General features: G+C 48.4%; 1 protein-coding gene and 1 long non-coding RNA gene across 4 annotated transcripts in view; one reads left to right on the forward strand and one right to left on the reverse strand.

The window, feature by feature from the left end:
* Positions 1 to 20,183, reverse strand: part of Kif3c (kinesin family member 3C) — a 40,938-nt gene extending 20,755 nt beyond the window's left edge. The window contains exon 1 of the mRNA XM_005400416.2: positions 18,625 to 20,183. Within this exon, the coding sequence (XP_005400473.1) occupies positions 18,625 to 20,166 (1,542 nt within the window). The 5' untranslated portion in view covers positions 20,167 to 20,183. The remainder of the gene's footprint in view (positions 1 to 18,624) is intronic.
* On the forward strand, positions 51 to 12,273 carry LOC106150264. Of its 3 annotated transcripts, none has more exons than XR_001236993.1 (3): positions 51 to 481; positions 5,843 to 6,864; positions 12,065 to 12,273. It is a non-coding gene; the product is annotated as an uncharacterized LOC106150264 (long non-coding RNA). The 3 variants fall into 3 exon arrangements; XR_001236995.1 differs by having other exon boundaries at positions 5,843 to 6,848; XR_001236994.1 differs by lacking the exons at positions 5,843 to 6,864; positions 12,065 to 12,273 and adding an exon at positions 829 to 1,133.
* Positions 20,184 to 20,760: the final 577 nt, after the last annotated feature.

A 20,760-nucleotide genomic window follows, 5' to 3' on the forward strand; every position in this document is an offset into this window, starting at 1 on the left:
ACCTGTATAGTCTTTTTATTTTTATTTTTTCCTGAGACAGGGACTCAGTGAGTGGCTAAGTAGCCCAGGCTGGGCTCTTACTTAGAATTCTCCCGCCTGAGCCTCCCCGCGTCCCGGGACTACAGGTGTGCAACCCCAACACTCGACTTGGATTTGTGTCAATTATGACTTCATAAAATGGATTGTCCCTGTTGCCAGTAAATGGGTTGGCCCCCGACAGAAGCCAGCGGTCCTCTGCTTTCATCACAGCCCTTCTTCCTGGAAGGCCAACATCACCTTGAGCCACAGGAAGCAGCTGGCTATCTCCCCACTGGAATTCTTCCCAGTGGGACCAGCTGACCTGCCAAGGTCTCCCAAAGCAGAAGGTGTTGATGGAGCGGGGAAGGGGAGCAGGTGGCCTCTTGGGAGACCCCCACACTGGGAACAGAGCAGGAGAGGGGTTAGGCACTGCCAGGGTGCCCAGCGAAGTCGGGACAGAGAGGTAGGAACCCATGTAAGCCTTGGTAGCCTCAGAGGCCCTGGAGAGAGGAGGGGGTCTCTAGAGTGACTGGTGGTCCTCACTGGCACATTGCCACCCCCTGCAGCCCTAGCTATGACCTCTCCCTCCACCTCATCACCAGGTCACATGTTTAACTCATTTTTTATGGGGGCTACTGAGGTTTGAACCCAGGCCTCACACATGCTAGGCAAGTGCTCCATCTTGCAGGAAGAAACCCCAGGTCTGCAGTAGCTCCAGGTTGCAGGGCCGCCCCCCCCCCACCCCACCCCTGCTCCTCCAGGCCGTCCGTCTCCTGACTGCTCATTCCCCACATGTGCTCTGTACTCCAGCTCCCTCCATGCGTCGTGGCTCCTCACAAGGCCCTTCCTCCGGCTCCACATCCACCCGGAAAATGGCGACTTATCCTGCAAGCACACCTGGAGCACCTTGGGAAATTTTCCCTGCTTCCCCTCAAAGCTGCTCTTTCTGGTCTCAAGAATTAGGACATATTCCTACTGTTTTCCCACAGCAGAATCATTGTTTGTCTACACCCTGTCTTTCCTGTGTGTCCTCCAAGGCAGGGATCATGTCTCACTTGTGCCTCAGGGTCCCTGGGGCCCATGGCGCTGGCTCAGTAAATGTGTGATGAACTGAAGGGAATCTTGGGCAGTCTCTGAGGGATTCCGGGTCTTCTCTTTGGGTTCTTTTGACTAGAACAAGCCCAGGCCTTTACTTGAGCTTCTCCTCCTTTGATGGGGTAACCCCCATCCCTGTCACAAGAGGGAAGGAGGGACGCTGAGGAGGAAGCCGCCTTCTGCTGAGAAGATGGGAACTGATGGCTCTAACTAGCGGGTAACAGTGTTTTCAGGGGTCTGGTATGTGACCTGGCCTCCAAACCTGGGACATAATCCTGCACTTCAGCCCCAAGTCCTTGCATTTTCCTCAGCATTTTATGTGATGCTAGCAATTTTTCTTTTCCTTTGGTCACCTAATAAACACATCAGGTCTGACATTCTGCTGCATATTAGAATCACCTAGGAACATTTTCAGTCCATACAGATTGCCTCCTTAGCATATGGTGCTGGGAAAACTGGCTACTCACAGGCAGAAGATTGAATCTACACTCATATCTTTCACCATGCACTAAAGTTAAAATGGATCCAAGATCTAAACAGAAACACTTAATGCTGGTAGATAAAATAAACTCTTGAAGACACAGGTATAGGCAAGAACTTTCTGAACAGAACCTCAATTGCACAAGAAATAACACCAAATGGGATCCTCTGCCTAGCAATGGAAACAATCAACGGAGTGAAAAGACAACCTACAGAATGGGAAACGTTTTTGTCAGCTACAACTCAGAGGACTAATATTCAAAATATGTAAAGAACTTAAAAAAAATTAGACCCTCCCAAAACAAAAGACTCAGTCAAAAAATGGGTAATCGAAACAAACAGACATTTCTCAGAGGAAGTACAAATGGCCAACACAGGAAAAAAATGTTCAATATGCTTGGCCACTGGAGAAATGCAAATTAAAATAACACTGAGATTCCATCTTACTCCAGAAAGAATGGCTATCATCAAAAAATCAACCAGTAGCAAATGCTGGCAAGGCTGCAGGGAAAAAAACCTTTCTACATTGTTGGTGGGAATGTAAACTAGTATAACCACTACGGAAATCAGGTATGAAGGTTTCTCAAAAAATTAAAACTAGAAATTCCTTTTGACTCAGCCATCCCCCTTCTAAGTCTCTTCCCTAAAGAGTTAAAGACATCATAATTCAGAATAGCAAAATCTTGGAAGTGGCCTAGAAGTCCATCATCAGATGAATGAATAAAGAAAATATGCCATTTATAAACAATGGAGCACTATTCTGCCATAAAGGAGAATAAACTTAAGGCATCTGGAGGCAAATGGGTGCACCTTGAGATCACAATGTTAAGAGAAATAAACCAGACACACCAGCTTAAGTATTGCATGGTTTCACTTATATGAGAAACCCAAAATATAAATAAATTAAAGAGCAAAGTAAAAGATAGATAATAGGAGATAGGGAGGCAGATCTTTTGCAAATGGGAAGGGAATCAAGACATGGAGGGAGGGGAAGGGAACGGAAGAGGTGACGAAAAAAGAATTAAGATGTGTCCTGTGCATGAACCAACTCTCCACAAGAAACGTAATCATTTTGTATTGCAGTATGTACTCATAAAAAGTAAAAATTGAGAAAAAAAGTAAAAATTACATAAAAAGTAAAAATTGATGATTTTTAAAAGTCATCCTAACTTTACACGTTGAGAGCAATCTGTTATGAGCCAGAGAAAAAGGGGGACGCGGGAGGGGGTGTATGACTATTGATCCACCAGACACTGGCTTTATGTGCTGCTGCAGCTAAAAAACCCAATAGCATCTGGCCTCCATTCTAAAGGCTTTTTGGACACAAAACAAAAACCTTGTACCCTTGCACAGAGACGTGATGCAGCTGAACCTGGAGTACTGTGTACAGCTCTCTTACTGCGTCTCCTGAGCGGCAAAGGAGAAAGAAGATCCGGTAGGGCACCTAAGACCCTCCCAGGCTATTAAAAGATCCTTTGAAAAATAGGGCTCTTCACAGTCTGCATAGACAAAGAAAGGTTAGGACAATAGGCTGGAAACAACACCGTCCCAAATGTGGAGAGAAGGAAAGAGCCAGCCTTCTCCAATCGATCCTAGTGCGTAAGACAAGAGCTTATTCCTTGAATTTTGAAAGCAGCAACTTTCAGGATAAAATGAAAGGAAGTTTACTGCTTATAGAAGGCAATAAAATAAGAAATTTACTATCTTGGACATTGCTACTGCATTAAGTATTTTACAGTTTATTGAGATTCTAGAGATACATTTTTAAGCATTTATGTATTGTCTTTCCTTTCAGAACAGAATTGCACAAATATCAAAACAACCACAGACACTTCCTACCATAGCTAATCATCTTCTTTCACTTTCTCTGTGTTTTTCTCCCCTAGATTCTTCCATGTGGACACATCATTTTTTACTTGTATAGACATGCTAAAAATCTAAGTGACTGCCGGGCATGATGGCACAAACCTGTAATCCCAGCACTCTGGGAGGCTGAAGCAGGAGAATCACAAGTTCAAGCCTAGCCTGGACAACTTAGCAGCTTACTGAGGGCTGAGGATGTAGCTCATTGTAAAGACCCTGGGTTCAGTCTCCAGTACCACAAAACAAGACAGAACAAAACAAAATCAACAACAACAACAACAACAAAAAAAGCTATATTCTCCAATTTCCATTTTAGTACTTCAAGCATTTTGTTTTTAGAATGTTTTTATTAATGATTATATCATATTTAGAGTTGATAATTTATAATTTATAATCATAAATACCCTTGGAAAATTTTTTACTTTTATTCCTTCTTTGTTTTTTGTGTGTCTTTTTGAGACAAGGTTTTGCTATGCAGTTCAGCCTGACCCTAACTCACTTTGTAGCCCAGGCTGGCCTTGAACTTGCAGCAATCTTCCTGCCTCAGCTTCCCTCCCGAGTACAGGCACGTGCCACCATGTCTGGCTTTTAACTCTTTTAGATGACTCAGAAGGAAATTTCAGGAGTGGACAAAGGTTATAAACAATTTGGGTACCCCGGAACATATGTCGAGTTAACTTTCTAATGGTTTATACCACTTAAACTACTGCCAGCAATAAATAATGGAACCATTTTTATTATAGCATCATTGGGATGAAGTATTCTCATTATTTAAAAATGTTGTCATAATAACAGGTATAACATCGAGCCTCCTCATCTATCTTTTATTGTCCGTACTGTCAAGGGGGTGCCATGGATCTCTTCTCAACACACTTGTCCTTCTAGGGAGATAGTTTTTCAGTGAGGGGAAGGACTCTGATTCACAACAGGATTGATCCTTCCTTTCTCCTTTCCTACTCTCTTTCTTTCTCTCCCTTTCTTTCTACTGGGGATTGAGTCTGGGGCCTTCACAATGCGCTCTATCACAGCCCTTTTTTTTGAGACAGAGTCTCCCTAAGTCACTAAATTGCCCCGGCTGGGCTTGAACTTGCAATCTTTTGGCCTCGGCCTCCCAAAGTACTGGGACTACAGGCACGCGCCACTATGCCTGGCCAAAACAGGATTCTTTACTTAGCTCCCACTGTTTGTAGCTACCTGCACCTAGAACCAGGCTCTGCTCACTTGAAGGCTTGCACTTCACCCAGTTCTCGAACCCACCTGGACATTATCAGGCTGAATCTGAGCTGCGATGCAGGCCTGGGATCCCACGTATCATCCCAGACTCTTGGGCCCTGAGTCCTAGCCTTCCTCCCCCGTCATTCCCATGGTACAGTTTTCAGGACTGCTTCCTGCTAGCCTCTTCCTGTAGATCACCTTAGACCTAGAACTCGGCTTCAGTCCTCTCCTGCTGGCGGGGCCCCAGGCTCCCGGAAGAGAATTCCTAGGTGACTGACAGCCCATCAGCACCCAATTCCATTTGCCCAGTGCCCTCTGTTTTTCAGACAGCCCTGCCAGGCCCCAGCACAGATGTGCACTGGATGACAACTGGACCTGCCTTACTACTTCCCGGCCAAGTCTTGCCCACCTTCCCAAACACACACGGTCAGCCAAGCCTGGCAGACAGGGCCAGTCTCGAACTGGGAGGAGGGGAGGGCCTGGCCTTGGAACACGAGCTGCCACAGGGCCTCAGCCCCCACCTCCCCGGTCTCATTCAGCCTTGCACTCTGGTCTGTGTCACCCACAGCTTTCTTCCCCTCTGCCCAGAAACAGGCTTTTGTTCTTCCTCTTTCTCTTCCCCATCTTTCTGGTAATCTCATCTCCTTAGCTATCACCTGTGGAGAGCAGGGACAGGGAGGCCTGCTGTCCCTTAGGTCAAGGCAGGCTGGGTGTCTCAGGCAGAGGCCCTGAGAAGGAGGAGTTCTAGTCTCCACGAAAAGTTCCCTGGAGCTCTCAGCAGCTCTGCTCAATGCTTCCATTGTGATCTTTCAGGGCAAAAAGGGCATAGGTGGGTGGGGCCTTTGGCTAGGACTGAGTTTGGCCCAGGGGTTCTAAATCAATCCAGTGTGACTAAAAGGCCAGCTGAGGCTGTGGGGGCGGAGGAGACAGAGCTGGGAAATCCAGGACACCATGATCTGACTCTTGAGAGAGGGATGCAAATCACACAGAAGTCAAGGGGACCTCAGGATCATCAATCCTGACACCCATGCCGTACAGGTGAAACCAATGCCCAGAGATAGAGCCCTCTAAACGTGATGTCTCCTAGTGAGGAATCTCTGCGTGTATTGTTCTTACATCAACTTTGCACTTTTCAAGTAATGCCCCAGTTTGATCAAGACTCTAATTCCAGGTATCAGAGGCAGATCTGCTGCTGTGACAGTTAACAGCCAGGATCACCACAGGGACTGCGTTGGCTATAGAGAGCAGCTGACCTCTCCCTATTCCAGGAGCCCACAGCATATGAAGCCAGAGTCGGGAGACAGGAGGCCCCAGCACTCACTAAGTACTGATCTGGAAAGCTGGAGGGGAGACAGCCAGGCCTGGGCAGCCACTCTTCAGAGAAGATATCATCAAGTACAATTTGCCAAGGACGGAGGAGCCAGACTGGCTCTGCCCTGCCGCTGCTAGCTAATCTATGACACTCCGCAGGCGACAGGAGCCTCAGATGCAACTTGCAGTATGTCTGTGGCTGGGCTAGGGCCTTTGTATCTTAATCATCCTGTTTAACCATCAGAAGAATCTTCTGAGATAACGATGACTGTCTCCACTTGACATAAAAGAAAACTAAGGCTCAGATAGGAGAAGTGATTTGCTTAATGTTTCGGAGCCAGTGAGTGACAAGGCAGTGTGTGATCATCAGTCTCCTGGGTCCAGGCCCAGTGTCCTCTGGCTGTTCCACAGCTTCCTTATGGGTCGAGGCAGGGAGGCACCTTGGAGAGAAGCGGCGCTTGGTATCTGTACCTTTGCCAACTCGAGAACCATCAGGAAGGCTCAGAGCACCACTGCTTTCTCCTCCAGTGGCAACAGCCAGGGCTTGGCTGCGGATGACTATGCCAGTGTGAGGCTCCCTGCGGAGAGTGAGTTAGAGCTCTTAACCAGGTGGAGGGAGGGGGTTCTGCATCACCAGAATGCCAGAGAGAGGCCGAAACCCGAAATGCTCACGGGAAAGGCCATCTTGCAACTTCCATGGCGGAATGACATAAAGAGTGCTGGGCATGTGGGTCAGAGCGTCTCAGTCCTCACAGGCTCTGCCACCGTCTTTGTTACACGACCTAAGGCATCGACTCTGGACTTCACTGTTCCTATCTGTAAAATGGGAGAGAATACCTACTCCTGCACAGGCTTTGGATAGAAGGGTGAGTCAGGCAACAGGTAAGAAAGTGCTGGGCGGCTGATCAAGTACAGCCAAATGTCAGTGATAAATCACTTACTCAGTGCCTCACTAGCACCTGCCCACTACTCACTACAAAGAGCAAAATCAAACAACTTGTTCAACAGACCCTGCTTCATCTGCTGGAAAAGACAGCTACTTCTACCTTCACAGGCCAATTTCTCCTTTCCTGGAGCCTGGATTGTAGGTCTTGAGGAGTCAGCAGTAAGGGAAGAAGAAACAAGAGACAAAGGGGAGGGGATGAATAGGGCTATTTTCAGATGAATAGTGCTATTTCCAGTGATTCTCTGTCCTGGGAATGTAAATCAGGACATTGCGACTGAATCTTCTCCTTGGAGGGCTCAAAACACAACATAAATGACTAAAGTTTCAAGTGCTAGGAATTCTCTCATCAGAAAAAAGAACAAGTGGAGAGCAGGAAAAAGAGCCATTAGAAAATAGTCACCAGGGACTGAGGTGAGCTGGACTCCAGTCCCAGCCTTGCCCTGGACGAGGGTGGCGAGGCCCACAAGCGCTTTGGCCCCCTACAGGAAAGCAGGCGAAAGTCAGCCCTCCACTTAGGTGAGCGAACTGTAGGCACCTAGGATGGACCCTCCACGACTGCTCTCTCACTGTGGCTTCCTACAGGGCTTCTTTTCAGTGTCAGGGATGCTACAGTGTTCAAACTAGATGAAGCCTCAGGATGTACACAGGGTAGCCTCACTGTTTGACACACAAGGTGCAAGGCCCAGCGGAGTTAGGTGAGTCACCTGGGTTACACAGCCTCCAGGCTCTCAGTTGTCTTTCTTTTTTTTTTGAGACAGGGTCTTGCTATGCATTTCAGGCTGGCCTTGAGCTCACTTTGTAGCCCAGGCTGGTCTTGAACTCGAAACGATCCTCCTGCCTCAGCCTCCTGAGTGCTGGGATTACAGGCCTGCGCCACCACGCCTGGCACTCAGTTAAGTCTTGATCATCCCTGTACAGCCCTGGTTCAGGCTGAGTCTTGGATCCTGGGTTTCTGACTCATTGCTTCTACCATGAATCAGCAAATGGTGACAATGCAAAGAATCATCTATTGAATTTTTTTTTCCGTAGTACTAGAGATTGAACAGAGGCTCCACAATGAGCTATATCCCACCCTCTTTTTATTTGAGACAGAGTCTCACTAAGTTGCCGAATTGCCCAGTCTGGGCTCCTACTTGGTGATGCTCCTGTGTTAGCCTCTCAGAGTTCTGGGATTTCAGGTGTGGGCCACAACCCCAGACTCAATGATCATTTCTTAAAAGCCCTGGAAGAAGTGATGTGTCCAAAGTCACAAGATTACTAGTAATTGGGTATAACTGAATGTTATTTATCAATCCTAGAGTCCCTCAATTATTTACTACCTATAATCAAATCTCCCAACTGGCATTAACACGTATCTTTTATATTTTCCCCCATTTCTTTTTTCTTTCTTTCTTTTTTCTTTTTTTGTGCTGAGGATTGATCTTTTTTTAACCATAGAACACCAACAGTGAAGTTTTTCCTTTAAAAATGCATATGAGTTTTTTTTGTTTGTTTGTTTTTTGTTTTTTCCAGTGCCGGCAATCGAACTCATAACCTCGTGCTTGCCAGGCAGGTGCTGTGCCGCTGAGCTAAATCCCCAGCCCCAAGTTTTTGTTTAATTAAAAAATGTGCTTACTATAAAGTTTAAAAAGGTATAAAGTGAAAAAATAAAAGTCTCTCTTTATATTATAATCCCTAATTATTTATTATTCCTTCCAAAAATTGAAAGGATTTAAAGTTAATTCTGTCTACTGACTAATGTTCTTGGCCATGGTTCCTCAAAAAGATTGATTGTATGGATGGTGCTGGGGTGAGGTCAGACCTAGGGCCTTGCATCATATGGAAGGACAGAGATGAGTGAAGCATCTCAGGGGACAGGAGTTTGCACTAGGGCCTATTAGCTGAGGATCTGGCATGAATCTCTTTCTGAGCTGGCACTGCAGTGTTGAGGGGAAGCTCATGAACCGTGGAGCCAGGCAGACAAAGGCTAGTTATTCTGGCTCTACCACATTCTAGGGATGTGACATGGGTTGTTCATTCCCTAATGTGTCTCAGTATCCTTACTTGTCACATGGAAATTAAAATAGCACCCTTTCTTGGTGCTATTATGAGGGTTAAATAAAACAATGCACATAAAGAACACATCAGTGTGTTTGGTATTAAGCACTGGTAGAAGAAATGGTAGCTATATTATTACTATCACTGTTGTTCTTTTTTGCTAGTCTACCTGCAGAAAGGAGCGGGCTTAAAGTCCATTACCTACTGCTATAGAAATAGCTCAGTGCAGAGCCTGGTATATCTAGGAAGGTATATCTAGGAGGAAAGAGAGACAACTAGAAAGTTAGTCTTTGGTCTGACCAGGAGAGTTAATGCCTAGGAATTTCTCAGCATATTAAAAATTCTAGGGTAGAGCATACGCTTAACATGTGCAAGGCCCTGGGCTAGATCTTCAGCACCAAAAGATGGATACATGCATACATACATACATAAACTAACTAGATAACCACACCATAAGTCAGGTGATCTGTACCCTCTGGGAGCAGAGATCTGCCTTATTTAATCCCCACTGCTGTCGCGTAGGCTCTGTAGGAAAAGGGACCATGTTCCTACCCATTCAGACGCGCCAGCCTGGTTTGGCAACTCCGGGAGAGCTGTCCCAGGCTGAGCAGGCAAGCGGGCTAGCAGGGCAGAGTCGGGAGAAAAGTGCCCTCTCAACCAGAATTCCAGGCCTCTTTTCCTAGTCCTCAGAGCACAATGGCAACATTATCATGGCCACTTCATCCAATCCTTTGCTACCCGGGGGCTGGAAATGACTAAGGGCAACGTGACAACGCATTCCTCCAGCCAACACTCAGCATGAGAAACCTAACGTTGAACCAAAGGGCCTGCTGAGCCTCACAAGAACTGGAAGTCCAGAACCTCAGACGAAAGTGCATTAGTCTTACATAGTTCCTAGGGTCGACTCTTTTTAATTTAATTTAATTTAATTTAGCGGTACTAGGTATTAAACCCAGGGCCCACACATGAAAGACAAATACTCTATCACTGAGCTACGTCCCCACCCATTTTACAATTTTATTTTGAGTTAGGGGCTCACTAATTTGCCATGGCTAACCTTGAACTTGTGACCTTGCCTCAGCCTCCAGAGTAGCTGGGATTACAGTGTGTACCACCATGCCTGCCAGGCTGGTTAAGCCTTTATGTTACAAAATGCCGAAGCACAGGACAATTTGCTAACTGACCACATCAATCAGGGAGGGAAGGAACACTGTGCTCCCAGCAGTGCTAAGAGGCCACGGGTTTTGACCCAGATCAGAGCGGGCAAACCTATGGCACTCGTGTTATTGTGTTTTTCTTTTAAGACACAAGATGTTAACGGAAAGAGTTATTTTCTCTAAACAAAAACCTCAGTATTCAGGTTTAATTGCAGTGTTACACTTTATAATACATAGGTGGGTTTTGGGTTGTAGTTTGGCACTTGGTCTCTAAAAGGTTTGCCATCACTGACCTAGATGCTAGAGCCAGGCTGGAGTGGGGGTTGTGTGTTATCCCCAGATTTCTCAAAGGTCTGATGGTGGAGGGCTCAGCCAAGACAGAGTGGGGATGCACGCAGTAGCCTGACATCCAGCCCATACACTTCCCAGTGTCTGCAGGGGCCTGCTGTGCCTGGGGCATGCAGATGGAACCAGATCAGCTTTGGGGAAGAAGACATTGCCCGAGTTATTGGGAAGCCTCTGGTCCTATCCTACGTGGAGATTAACATCAAGATCAGAATGATACTAGAGATTCAGTTCTCTTCTCTAGAACTTTCTCTTTCAGTGGAGCTTTTGTCTTCCCAGGAACGCTGCTGTCCACCCACCACACACATTCCTTTCTTCCTGTCTCCATGACTCTTTCCCTCCATCTTCTTCATTGCTCCCTTCCTTTTCACTCCTTACGTTCTCCCACTCTCTCTCTCACTTCTTTTTTTTTTTTGGTCTTTTAGAGACAGGCTCTCACTATGCAGTTCAGGCTGGCCTTGAGCTCAATTTCTAGTCCAGGCTGGTCTCAAACTCGCAATGATCCTCCTGCCTCAGTCTCCCAAGTGTTGGGATTACAGGCATGTGCCACCACGCCCAGCAATTCTTTTCTCATTCTTTTATTAACTGATCATGATAAAGAGCTGAAAAGTATCTTTTATTATCGGTTGAATTCATGCTCAATTAAATTTTAAACCCTCTTCTTAAATTTCAGAAAAATGAACTTAACATTTATATTTTCCTCCAAATGATGATACTTTAAGCAACAAAGGCCTTTTCAGAGGAGAGAATTTTAAAGATCATTTAAGTTCAGCTTTTTTTTTTTTTTTTTTTTGTTGTTTTTTTGGTTTTTTTTTAGTTGTTTTTTCAGACAGGATCTCACTATGTAGTTCAGGCTGGCCTGGCCTCCTGAGAGCTGGGATTACAGGCATGTGCCACCACACCCTGCTTCAATGGCATTTCTGAGAAGGGAATTTTAAAGGTCATCTAATTCAGTCCCTTAGAGGAGATATGTTCAACTCACAACCCGCAGGCCACACGCAGTCCTGGACAGCTAATACCGTGGCCCTATGAGACTATAAACTTTTCCACTATTGTGTGGTGTTTTGGATATTGGTGATGGCTTGAATATATGGTGCTCTGCCACAGACTGTATGCAGCAGAATGCTGTGTAGAGGAGGGTGCAGGGCAGTGCTACCTCTGCCTCCTTCACCAGCCACATGCAGTGGAACTGAAAGTCACATGTATCACATGTTACCAGTGCTTGTGCAGCTTAGTGAGCAAAATGCAGTGATGACCTATAATGCAACAGCATTTCAACCATACATTTGGGCTTGTGTTATTTCATAAAATAATTTAGTAAGTTAAAATATTAAAAAACAAAGGAAGTCTTGTTACTTATATACATGAACTATATTATATGTAGCCCAAGACAATTCCCCTTCACTCATAGTGGCCCAGGCAAGTCAAAAGGTTGGACATCCACACCCTAGAAAGATCAAGATGTGCTATGTGTATGTACCAATTCCTCATGATGAATGCATTTATTATGGACCATAAACATACATTAAAGAGGGGGAGGGAGAGCAGTGCACCTCGTCCCTTAGAATGACATTCCTTTCTTCTCGAACTCTTCCAGGGATGGGAGCCAGCTACTGTACAGAGGAAGACTGACACAGAAGAAGCCGTACATACTCAGCTACAGCCTGATGAGTTTAGGGATACAAATACTCCTGTGAAACCACTGCCACTGTTGAGGCAACCCATTACTTCTTTAAACACTCAGTTCTGGGGCTGGGGATTTAGCTCAGCGGCAAAAGCGCCTGCCTGGCAAGCGCGAGGTCGTGAGTTCGGTTCCTGGTACCGGAGAAAAACCAAAAAAAAACCAAACAAACAATAAACACTCAGTTCTGTCAAAAAGTTCTTTATATTGAGCTTATCCCAGGGAGGTACCTGCGGGGGCAAAGCGTGGGGTACACCAGTCAGCCCTGGGGTCTTCTACTGGAGTAGCTTGATGGGGCAGGGCAGATTGAAGAGCTACACTGCAGCCAGATTCATGGGTCCTGAATACCAGGCTAACATATGATCACTCTGTTTATGCACAAATAGCCAAGTGAGACCTCTAGAAGGCAGCTGAAGATAACTATCGACTGAACATCTGTGAGCAGAAATTGTGCAATGTGCCTAGTGCTTCACAATGGTAATCTAATTTATTATATAAATAGCACTATATCATGGGTATTAGTGTCAGCCCATTTTATAGATGAGGACACTGGAGATCAGCTTTCAGAAATGGTAAATACAGATCTGCTTAACTCTAATGTCCTGAACACAGCACTCTATATGATAGAGGAAGCAGAGAGGCCAGGGCAGGACACCTCACCCTGGAAGGCATGAAAGGATAGTGTCAAAAACATAAAGCCAGGGGCTCATCTGAGTCCTCTTCTAAAGAGGAGTCCCAGCTGGAGCTGGAGCTCAGTGGTACAACATTGGCCTGGGCTCAAAACACAGCACCACAAAACCAAAACCAAAACAAACAACCTAAGAGTGAGCCCCGATCTCCAGTTTTAGTCTAGTGCTTGCATTTAAACTCTGCTGACTCCTCCCCATCTGCCCACTGGATTCTGTCACCTCAAATGTGAGAACAGCTCCTCCCTAGGAACTTTGTGCTAAGCCAACTTGGATTTGAACAGCTCTGCCATCTGCAAACCCCATAACCTGGGTCAAGTTACTTAACTTCAATGGGCCTCAGTTTTCTCATCTATAAAATGGGAACAGTAACATACCTTCATGGAGGGTGCTTATGTGGATTAAATGAGATCATCTGTAAACTGTATAACAAGGTGAACAAAGTAAGTGCTCAGTAAACTTCACTATTATTGCTATTACTGTTCTTTCTCAGGCTTGAAACTCCCTCTTGCAACCCCATTTATAGTTAACCCCTATAGTTATAGTTAATCCCAGTGGTGGTGAACCTATGGTGTGAGTGTTGTATTTTTCTTTTAAGACAAAAGATGTTAATATACAGTTGTTTTCTCTAAACTAAAACCTCAGTACTCAGGATTAATTGTAGTGTTGGTACTCTGTGATAAATAAGTGGGTTCTAGGGTACAGTTTGGCACTCGATTTCTGGAAGGTTCACTGTCACTGTCCTGGGCTGAAGCTGTGGTTTAATGGAAGGTGGTGTCTAGTAGGGTAAAGCATTGAGTTCAATCCGGAGCACCACAAAAACAGAAGTACACTCAATCCTCATGCTCAGAGGCAGGAGAGAGAAGAGGAACCCATAAAAGAGACAGTGAAAATTCAGTGCACTTTTGCTCCCTGTGGTGACCGTGTCCCCTGGTTTGGAGGTTGTTTCTGCAGGGTTTCTCTTCTCTATTCACTCCTGAGAGAGTGGGGCGGTGGCCAAGATCCCTGCTCTTCTCCCTGCAGACCTACGACTGGGGACCATCATGTCCACTGCTGTTATTTCCACCTCCCTTCAATCCAAGCCTGTGTTTTCCGTCACCTGCAGCCTTGCCTCCCTATGAACTCACTCCATTCCCTCTCAGGAGCTAGAATCAAAGTTCTAGAAATCACCTAGTCCAAAAAAATAAATAATAGACAAACTGAGGTATATCATGTAGAGGTACAAATTCCTTATGATGAATGTGATCATTGTACATACCTAAATTGTACAATAAATTTAATTTAAAAAGAAAAAGACATCACCTAGTCCATCCCCTCAAGAAATTAATTTCCAAATTAAAGCTGTTATTTAAAAAAAATTCTTGGGCCGGGGATATAGCTCAGTGGCACAGCACCTGCCTGGCAAGCACAAGGTCGTGAGTTCAATTCCTGGTACCAAAAAAAAAAAAAAAAGAAAAAGAAAAAGAAAAAAAATTCTTGCACGAAAATAGACGCATCTTGAGACCGTAATGTTAAGTGAAATAACCAGACACACAAACTTAAATACTGCATGGTTTCTGCTACATGAGAAACCCAGACTATAAACAAAGAGCAAAATAAAAGACAGATAATGGTGGCACATGCCTGTAACTCAGCACTTGGGAGGCTGAGGCAGGAGTATTGCCATGAGTTCAAGGTCAGCCTGGGCTACTTAGCAAGACCCTGATTCAAAGAAAAAAGACACGACAGATATTAGGAAGTAGGGAGGTAGATCTCTCTCAGATGAGAAAGGGATCAAGAGATGGACAGAGCGTAGAGGGAGGGAAAGAGGAGGGGATGAAAAAAGATTTAAAATGTGTTATGCACATGAACTGACTCCACATAAAGAATGTGACCGTCATGTACTGCAAACATGTGCCAAAATGTTTTTAAAAATATATTTAAAAATTCTCACATAATTAAATGCGAGCAGAGCAGGCCTCCTCCTAACCAGCCTACACACACTCACCAGCCGCACCCTGTGCACTGTGCACAAACATTCCGGTTTCTCATGCTAGCTCAAATATTTGCGTTTTTACCATCCACTCCCACGTACTCCAGAGGCCCAGGCTGCTATCAAGCCCGTAGCTCACTCCCTGGAAATGCTATGAAGAGCGGATCATCAGTGATTCACGGTAAACAAGGTGCTGGCCGCAATCACAGACTCTCACATATCCGTACACCCTAGCGTCCCTCGAGAACCTCAGTAACGGGAAATTCGGTAAACGCAAAAGGAGACGGGAAAGGAGATTCCAAGGAGACGGCCTGGCACCGTGTTTGTACCCAGGGAGGGGAGAACAAAGGGAACCGGGAACTTGCAGGTGGCAGGCAGCGAATGGGGAGACAGACTGAGAGCGGAGTCAGAGTGAATGAGGGCACTGGGGCACCTCAGCTCCTGCTCCGCTGCCCCCGAGGGTGGTGCGACTAGAGGACAGAAGTCGGGGGGTAGCTGGAGCTGGAGACGATACCGTGACTCAGAAAGTGGGGACAGGAGTGAGTTGCAGATGGGGAGCAAAAGCCCAGTGAATTTGGAGGAGGGACCTTGCTCTTGCCTTCTGAGGTCGCTGAGACTTTACCTGCCTGGCTCGGCTTGCTCCCTACGGCAGGGCAGCTGGGATGGCAGGGTCAGGAAGGGGTTAAGCTAACAACCAAGAGGTCTGGACCCCTGCTTGGCTGCTAATGTTTCCGTTTACCTGGTGCTTTCAACCCATATCAAATAGCCTTGTGCTAATGATCTCATTTCATCTTCAACACAACCCTGGGAAAGAGGCAGGACCTGATCTTATCTTTCCTGTGCTCCTCCCTCGTTACCCTGTGGCTCCCTTCGGAGCCCTCAAAACATTTCTTCCATCCTATAAACATCCAGTGCTGAATTGGGCGATGCCTCGGGGCTGCTACTGGAACAGAACGCTGAGGGTTCTGCCTGGGCTCCACCCTGGTCTTGATCCCTGCTGACTGTCCTAGATGCGGTGTGATACAGAATCATTGCACCCCTCCTGGAGTTTCCCAGGCTGCCCCCCTGCTCTGCTTCTATCTGACAGCCCAGCACATAATGACCATCTCACCCACTCTCCAGGGAGCTATGTCAAGCTTCCCCTCAGGAAGCCAATGGAAACCCGAAGCCTACGGAGACGAAGGCCTCAGTTCTGAGTCACCCAGTGAGCAAATACAGAGAAATCCGGGCTGGCTTGGAAAGCCTATGGGGTTGGGGTACTGGAAGATCAGGGTTCCAATACTGGCTCTGGGAGAGAGGCAGGACTGGACCAGCTCCCGTCCCCCAACTTTGGCTTCCCTAACTGTCAAATGGAAATAACAGGGCCTGTCTCTTGGGGCTGTGGGGAGGATTAAATGAGATTAAGATGCCAAAGCATTACATAAAAATGAATTACTCCGGTTATTAAGGAATGCAGGTAACATGAGCACTACAGAGCAATGAAATAAGGCTAAACTGAATATGAAGAGTCTGGAACTCTGCTCAGTTCACCTGTGTGGCTCTGGGCAAGTCCCAGGCTTCAGTTTCCCAAGGCCCCTGCCGGCTACAAGACTGTAGTGATGCATGGGCTATTCCTCTGGCCCAAGAATTCTGGCATTGACCAACCTGATCTCTCTCTCATTTTCTCTCCCTCCCTTGCCCTTCCTCCTTATATTAGACACAGGGTCTATGTTGCCTAGGCCCGTCTGGAACTCTTGGACTCAAGTGATTCTCCTGCCTCAGCCTCCCAAGCAGTTAGGACTATAGGTACAAGCCAGTGGGCCCAGCTATACCCTGATCTCTTGACTGTTTTGTTACCTGAGCCTTATATTGCCTTAGATCCACAAATCTTATGGAGCGAAGCCAGGCAGGTACCAGTAACAACCTTTTCTCTACCCCTTCTACTTATTTCCCCAGGCAGCTGAAGGGCCCATCCATACTCTTCTCCCTCCTTAGCTTCCACGGCACTCCACAGCCTTCCACGGCCTTCCACGGCCCTCCAGGCCCTCCCTCCCGATGCCTCCCAGCTGTAAGAGGATAAGGAGTGTCCTGATAGTAAAACCCATGACAGACGGAAAGGTGAGATTTCCCAGTTGGAAACCCCAGACTGTCTGGATTTCCTCTTTGCTGGCGGAGGTGGTGGTTGTGGCTGTCTAACTGCCTGGCCTGCACATCCTGCATGTCCCAGGACAGCCCTAGCAATGCCAGACCCCTGATCTTGCCCTTGAGGAAGCAGCCCAGTATCACTCTGGCTGAGCTCACAGAGGGGAATTAAATATTAAACATGTTAAGGCCAGAGTCCCTGGTGCAGAGGCACATTCCCAGCACACAAACAATGCACACGGCCTGGCTATCAACTCTCCAGCAGCTATGGGCAGGGCTTCCCTGCTCCCAGCCCACACTCCATGGAATAAGAAATGACAATGTTTTCTTCTCCCCAGCAAGCTCATGGTCCCCCGTGTCCTTCCTCCAACTCCTAGTGTTGCAGGCTCCAGGGGCCTGGAAATGTCTTGAACACTGAGTTGTGGCATCTGCAGTATTGAAATTTAATAGGTCTGTGATTGGTCAGGCCCCATTGATGGGAAGGGAATAGCTCAGGAAGTACCCTGAGGCTTTGATATCCTTCAAGGCATTGGAGAACTGGCTATTATTGGCGAGGCCTGGCTGTGTAGGCCAGTTGGTTTGTTTCTCAGATTAATGTGGGTTGTATAAGTAACTGGACTGGTAAAACCTCAGAGGTCACCTAAACTATCCTTCTATTTTACAGGAAGAGAAACTGCGGCATGAGAAAAGGGGAAACCAATTACACAAGGTCACTCAGGGAGCTGTAGAATAGCTAGGCTTTGGCTCTAGGTTTCTGGTATAGAGCCCAGTGCTCTTTCAACCCTCCTTCCTCCAGCACCCTACAAATTTCCTTCCTAGGGATACCATGAAGTGGGCCTGGCACTGAATGGCTCCTTTTCCTGGGAACAGAATCCACTCAAAGGTGGTCCTGTTTTGCCATGAAGGACCTGAAAGAGCATGAGGTCCGTGGGTTCCAGCTCATCTGTAGGATGGAACCTCAGTTCTGTCACTTCTTTGAGCCATCCCAGTTCTTCACCTGTAAAATGGGGATTTTAGAACTGATACCCTGGATGGCTGCTATCAGGATTTTAAGGCATTTCTGTACTGTGAAGTGCTGCCCAAAAGTCAGATATTATTAACACAGTGGTACGTCAGTTCACGAACTTGAGTCTTTCCACGATTCCGGTTGCAAATCGAGTTGGACCAAAACCAAATCCAATTCAATGGTTATGTTCAATGTTGACTTTAGGGAAAATATGACTCAGTTCTCATCCAGTACAGGTTGTGACCAGAATCATGAAGAGAATTGAGTTTGTAAACTGAGGCACCACTTTACGATGTGAGGTCTGAAGATTCTGTAGGAGGGGGAAGTAGCAGGGGAGGAGGCTGTGCAGAAGTGAGAACCCACACTCACAAGGGGCAAGGTCCTGCCCGGCTGTCCCATGGACCTAGCTGATCCTGGGGCCAGCCCGAGACCCACAGCAGTCGGTCAGACCCCACAAGTTCACTGGCTTGATGTCACCTGCCTGCTTTGCTTTGTGTATACCCAGGCATGTGCATGAGTCTGGCCGTCCAGTATTGCAGCAATCTGCCTGGCCGCTCTAGAGGCAGTAGGCATGTGCAGTACAAAGGGAGGTCACCCCACTTCAGGTCAGCTCATGGACCCTCAAAGGGGAGCCTACCAGCAAAGACCCTTGCTGGGACCTCTCCTGCTGGGGCTCTGCTGGGACTCTTACCTTGTACTTGGCTGCAAGCAGCTCTGTGGCCTGCTGCTCCCGCTTCAGGTCCTCCAGCATCTTCTCCTTCTCCTCCAGCAGCTTCTGCTTCTCCTCACTCACCAGGCTTCGGTCGTCCTGGATGGCTGCCTTCTCCTCCTCCAGCCTCTCCTTCTGCTCCTGCAGGTAATTCTCCATATTCTTCTCCAGAGCTGGCTCCAGGATGGGCTGGGGCGGGTGGTGGTTGTTGTTGTTGTCATCTTCTTCTTCAGCCACCCAGGCCTCAATCACTGGCCCCTCGGGGTACCCTGCCGGGGCAGACACGGCCTTCTTTTTGCGGCTGCTCTTCCTGCGGGGCCGCTTGCCCAGCATCCCCTTCTTCTCCAGCTGGGCCTTCAGGCGGGCAATCTCCTCCTGGAATTCCCTCAGCAGGGTGTCCTTGGGGTCCTCGTTCACCCGGGGCTTGTTCTTGATGTTCTTGGCTCGGTTGGCGAAGCGTAGGGTGGAGAGGCTCTCATCGTAGCTGTGAGAAGCAGGTCCCAGTGTGGCCACCATGATGGTTTTGGCGTTTCCCCCGAGAGAGTCCTGGAGCAGCCGGGTCAGCTTGGAGTCCCGGTAGGGGATATGGGTGCTCCTGTTGCCCGCCAGAGCAGCAATCACGTTCCCCAGGGCAGACAGCGAGAGGTTGATTTTGGAGGCTTCTTTAGGCCTCTCTCCACTGCCACCACTGCCGCCACCTCCACCTCCGCCACCACCCGTGGACTGAGAAGCTGTCCCTCCAGCTGTGTTGGGGCCTGCCTTGTTCTGCCTCTCGCTGCCAGCCAGGTCCACCAGGTTGAGCTTCCCCACACGGATGTGCTCCTGGCCATCTGAGCCTCGCTCGCTGCACTCCACAGTGATCACGAAGATGGCGTGGGAGCGGGAACTGACCTCATTCATGTGGGTGCTACCCACCGCTCGGGTCTGGTTCCCCAGGTTCATCACATGTTCAATCTCCTTGACATTCTTGGTGACAAAGGAGGAGAGGTCTTTGATGTAGACGCCTGTCTCGGGGTTCTCCTTCAGCTCTAGTCTCTTGCCTGGCTCTTTAGAGAGCAGGTCTCGAATCTCCTCCTGGTAGATCTCCAGGTAAGAGGCCCGGACCAGGTACTGTTGGTTCTGGGAGCGAGAGATGTGGGTGAAGATGTGTTCAAAGGCATTGGGGATGACCCCGCGCAGCTCGGGCTCCACCCAGGTTCCCTGCATGGTGTAAGTCTTGCCGGTGCCCGTCTGGCCATAGGCAAACACTGTGCCATTGAAGCCCTGAAGGACTGAGTCTATGAGGGGCCTCACGGTTTCATCATACAGGTCTGCCTGCTTGGAGCTGGCATCGTACACGGCGTCAAAGGTGAAGGTCTTGGGCAGCTCCCCAGGGGCCGCGCGGGGGTTCCGCAGGGTCACCTGGCCCAGTTTCACGTCCATGGTCAGGATCTGCTCGTGACCGGCGGCCTCCTCTTTCCTGCTGAGGGGGCGGCACCGGGCCACCACCTTCAGGGCCTCGCTGGCCTTGGTCTTACTGGCCATCTTGCCGCGCTGTCGCTCCGGCTGTCCTGCTGCCTAGGTCGGGATCCGCTGGGCGGGCTCTGCCCCCAGGCGCCGCTCTTCAATCCGCATTCAGCCTCGCGAGGTGGGGATGCTGCTGGGAGGTGGCCCCGCCGCCGCTGCAGTCAGGGCCTCGGCTCTCCGGTCCTCGGTGCACAGGCTGGGGAGGCGGACTAGGCAGAGCCCGCGGGCAGCCGTGAGGGCTGCGCCTGCCGAAGGGCAGTGCCCGGAGCGCGCCCCATGCCGGGGCAGAGCGAGCGCTGCCGCCGTAAACAGCTCCCGCAACAATGAGATAAAGGAAGAGGAAAATGAGATGGGGGTGGGCGGCAGGCTGTCTTCGCCTCCTTCCTCTAGGGATCCATGGCGCGGCTGCGGGTCCGGGGCGGCCGGGATTCCGGCCCTCCCGAGGGCAGAGGCTCACCTGGAGTCCTCGCCCCCAGCTAGAGGATCATTCATTGCAGCCAGTGAGGCCGCCGCTGCCTCCGCCTTGCCCGCTGCCGCCGCCGGAGAATGGGAGAAAAACAGAAGGGGATAGGGCGGAGCAGCGGCGGCGAGAGTGATGTTGCCGCCGCCGCG

Source organism: Chinchilla lanigera, unplaced genomic scaffold, assembly GCF_000276665.1.
Source record: "Chinchilla lanigera isolate Chin_1 unplaced genomic scaffold, ChiLan1.0 scaffold00068, whole genome shotgun sequence".
In the NCBI taxonomy this organism is placed as follows: domain Eukaryota; kingdom Metazoa; phylum Chordata; class Mammalia; order Rodentia; family Chinchillidae; genus Chinchilla; species Chinchilla lanigera.